The sequence below is a fragment of the Lygodium microphyllum genome, chromosome 29 (genome assembly GCF_053477565.2).
Source record: "Lygodium microphyllum isolate KBCC chromosome 29, Lygodium_microphyllum_v1.1.10, whole genome shotgun sequence".
Taxonomy (NCBI): Eukaryota; Viridiplantae; Streptophyta; class Polypodiopsida; order Schizaeales; family Lygodiaceae; genus Lygodium; species Lygodium microphyllum.
This window is the reverse complement of record NC_141163.1, coordinates 11,172,165-11,176,031: the sequence shown is the minus strand read 5'-3', so window position 1 is coordinate 11,176,031 and position 3,867 is coordinate 11,172,165. Positions and strand designations below refer to the sequence as shown.

The 3,867-nt window shown below is 43.4% G+C and overlaps 1 protein-coding gene across 2 annotated transcripts; it reads left to right on the top strand.

The window, feature by feature from the left end:
* Window positions 1–307: 307 nt before the first annotated feature.
* LOC148010378 (uncharacterized) lies at window positions 308–3,104 on the top strand. 2 transcript variants are annotated; one of them, XM_087671445.1, is made up of 2 exons: window positions 308–425; window positions 927–3,104. In XM_087671445.1, exon 2 carries the CDS (start codon window positions 1,114–1,116, stop codon window positions 2,476–2,478), a length of 1,365 nt encoding a protein of 454 aa, XP_087527571.1. In that variant the 5' UTR covers window positions 308–425; window positions 927–1,113; the 3' UTR covers window positions 2,479–3,104. The 2 variants fall into 2 exon arrangements, with proteins under 2 accessions (XP_087527571.1, XP_087527572.1); XM_087671446.1 differs by lacking the exon at window positions 308–425 and adding an exon at window positions 645–696.
* The last annotated feature ends 763 nt before the right edge of the window (window positions 3,105–3,867 follow it).

Below are 3,867 nucleotides of genomic sequence, written 5' to 3'. Positions count from 1 at the left end.
GGATATTATTATTATATGATTAAAATACATAGAAAAGGGGCGGGGTACACGCGGCCCGCCTGCTGGCGGTATCGCTCGCGTTTTTTTAACGCACGTGGCAAACTGGCCTTATCTTTTTACCAGGATTTTGCGTGGAGTCGTTAGATTAGCCTAATCCATCTCTTGTGCCTTCTGTATATAAATGATAATAATAATAATAAGATAATACCGTAATACTATCTCCTGTCACACGCATTAGTCCCGGGCCCTCATCGGCTCTTATCACTCAGTCGTTCCATACAGAGAAATATTATCCATCTATTAACCCCCGCCCCCTCCCCGCTTTGTCTCTCAGTCTCGTTACACAATCCCCTCCCCCCGCTCCCTTCATCGTCCATCGCTTTCTCGATCGCCTGCTTTAATCACAGGTCTTCCACACTTTTCAGGTAAATCCTGCTTCCTTCCAATCGTCAAAGCGCACCATCTCTGCTTTTCTTTCTTTTAAAAAAATACGTGATTTGCTTTGCTTTGCTCTGTAATTAATTTTAAACCTAGCTCTGTGATTGCTTCTTTTTTCCTTTTTTTTTTCTAAAAAACCCTTTGAAAAGCAATGGTAAAACCACCTCCTGCTTCATTGCTTGCGTTTTGTTCCTGTTGGCTTTGTGAAATTTAGTTCCCTTTGTTTTGTTTCACAAATAGATTTCTTTATTCATTAATGTGAGTGGGGTTTTTTTTTTAAACCTTCTTGGGAAGCCAATGTTACATCCTGCTTGATTGCGTTCTGTCTTATTATTGCTATCGTTAAGCCTTAGAATTGGTCGTTGTTATGAGTCTTACAACGCACTTCTGATCATAAGAAAAGAAATTCAGCTTTTCTTTGTAGTAGAGCGAGCGATGGATGTAATTCTTGTGATCGATTGATCATCTGATCTTTGTTGTCTTTACAGGTGCAATTGTCGGTTAACACATTCAACAGTTTGGGACATCTTCTTTCATTGCTGCTGTGTGCCAACATCTGTTGCTGCCCACGGTTGGGTTCCTTGTTCCGCAAGCTTTTGTTGATATTCAGGAATCAGGACAATCCAAGAGCTTACACTGGGTTGCCACATACCACCACCCAATCTTGGCACGATTATGCGCAGACGGAGATCGAAAGCCACCAGGCCCCATGGTTGCTCCACAGTCCCTGAGATCTTAGCATGGTGGGCTCAGCAAAACAAGAGAGACATGAGCAGCAGCACTTGCTCTAATGCTATAAGAAAAGCCCCCGCCAAAGGTTCCAAGAAAGGTTGTATGAAGGGCAAAGGAGGCCCTCAGAATGCTCTCTGCAACTACAGAGGAGTCCGACAGAGAACGTGGGGCAAGTGGGTCTCTGAGATAAGAGAGCCTAACAGAGGAGAGAGGCTGTGGTTGGGCACATTTGATTCCGCACGCGAAGCAGCCCTAGCATATGACCAGGCAGCAAGAATCATGTATGGACCTGGTGCAAGGCTTAATTTGCCTGAAGTAGGGGATTGCAAGGTCCTGTCCATCCCAGCATTATCCCCATATGATGGTGGTGGCAGCGATGGCATTTCATCATATGATCTTCCCACGCCTGTCTCTTCAGGCCTTTCATCTTCCTGTATCACCAATGGTAGGGATGAAGACATTGATGTATCTGGGCCACCAGAGCCAAAGCAAACATCCATGCTGGAGCAAGCCGATGTCTACAACTGCTGTAGGCTGCCCATGGTTGTGGAAGGGGAGGAGGTTTGTAATTTTCCAGGTCAAGAAGAATGTGAAGCACCTGCTTCTCGACAGTTTGAGGATGGTGAGACCAATCAGGAACCAGGTAGCAAAGAATTGAGGGATCATCAGCAAACATGTGGTTCGGATATACTTGTGACAAGCACGAGCGAACCAATGCAGTCTAGCTTCAGGTTTGACATGAATATAGAGGACAGCTTTGACCCAGCTGAGCTGTTGAAGCTTTTGGAGGAGGATGCCAAGCCATGCACAAGTATACCTGATGCATTTTGGGAAGAGAGAGACTCTCAGCCAAGATATCTTTCGGAGTGGAACTCTAACGAAGAAGAAGATCTGAGTGTCGCAGGTAGCTACCCGGTGTTTGCCTTTGGCTCTCCAACAGGCAGTGGGCCGCATGTATTCAGTGGCTCTCAGAGAATGGATGGGCTGGATGGATCTCTACTGCACAGTGGATATAATACCTCTCCCTTGGGTAATGGCTGGCCGGCAGGGTATGATCCTACCTTTGAAAGAATGCAATGCTCTCATCAGAATGTTACCACTTCAAGACCTGGTGATGTGAACACGACTGGAGTATCATGGGACACATGCTCTCAAGGGACTGAGAGTGAGAATAATAATTTTACAACAAGGGAAGGCCAAAGGCTGATGAGTAATATTCATAACAGCCAGCCTCTCCTGCACAAGTCCCATTTGCAAGCTGGTCAATTTCTGTCTTTACCTGAGTTGCTGCCTGGCCTCTATTATTAGAGATGTCAAAGGAAAGGTCTCTGTTATCAGAGATCTGCAAAGAGAAGAGCAGCTCTCCTGCTAGCATATGAGATGATAAGACTGGTTCAAATGCCATCTCCTCTGCCCAAAAAGAACTTATGGGCAGTGGGCACTGTACTAACAAACACTTGTAGGCGATGTAGTAAAAGAACTGTGGCATGCCCTGTTAATCCTCTCCAGAAAACTGTGAGATTGTGGGCTCGAATAATAATATAGTTTGAATTCATACATATGCTCTGACAGGCGATTTGAGGCTTTTCCTGTGAAAACATCATTCACAGACATCACAAGTCTGTCCTGAGTCGATTCATCCTGAGAATCTCGTCCCGTCGAAAGATCGATTGTCCCTAATTCAAGTCTGGAAAGAGCGCCTGCGTCTGCCCTGCGAGATGGGTCGTCCTCGATCCACATCATAATCATGATAAAGAATAGGTTCAGCTGAGATAGACATATTACCGATTGGTTGAGCTGCAATATGAATATTTTCCTAATGTTGCAATCCCTAGTTCAATTTTCTAGACCTTACTATGACCCCCAAACGGGGAGAAGCTAACATCAAGTGTAGGGATGAATTTTGAACCCAGGGTAGTGTACAATCTCTACTAGTATATAATTTTCCATTTTACTAGGGTAAAGGAGCCAATAATCTCTACTAGTATATAATTTTCCATTTTACTAGGGTAAAGGAGTCAATAATCTTGAGGCCCTTGGTTCCCTTCCATTTCACCCCTCCTTAATAGGACAACCACCGACCAATAAGCAGTGGGAGGAAGAAATGATCAGAGGAGAGGAAGGGGCTTTTTTTAAACATGTTTCCACGCATCCTACTCTCTTATTGGGCCTTGGTTACAACATATTGTGGGCATTTTTTCGATGCATTGGTTTTGCTTCAACATCTACGATCTCTTTTTGCAGCTTAGTGTTCAAGGTAAGATTTTATTTGTAGGCTCGCATCATCGAATGGAAGCCTCAATTCAAATGGTTTTTGTGGATTTTCTCTGTGCTACATTTCCAACGGGTGGAAAGTTAGGTGCACCACTATCGGCCCCTTTACCCTATGACCAAAGAAAAGAGATGAAATAATGTCAAAAGTAATGAGAGAATTCTCATGTGTACAACCCTTGGTGTATTTTATGGTTTTGTTGTGATTTAAAAAAAGACCAAATCATGTCAAGTGAAGAGCACTCTCATGTGTACTACCCTTGGTTTATTTTATGGTTTTATTGTGACAAAAAAAAAAGACCAAATAATGTCGTGAAGAGAGAACTCTAATGTGTAAAATCTCTAGTTTATCTTCTAGTATAATTAATGACCAAATGAAAGAGAGAAGATGATGTCAAGTGAAGAGAGAATTCTAATGTGTATATT

What these genes read in the sequence shown, in the direction of transcription:
- LOC148010378 (XM_087671445.1), top strand. Translation starts at nt 1,114, where the DNA reads ATGCGCAGACGGAGATCGAAAGCCACCAGGCCCCATGGTTGCTCCACA.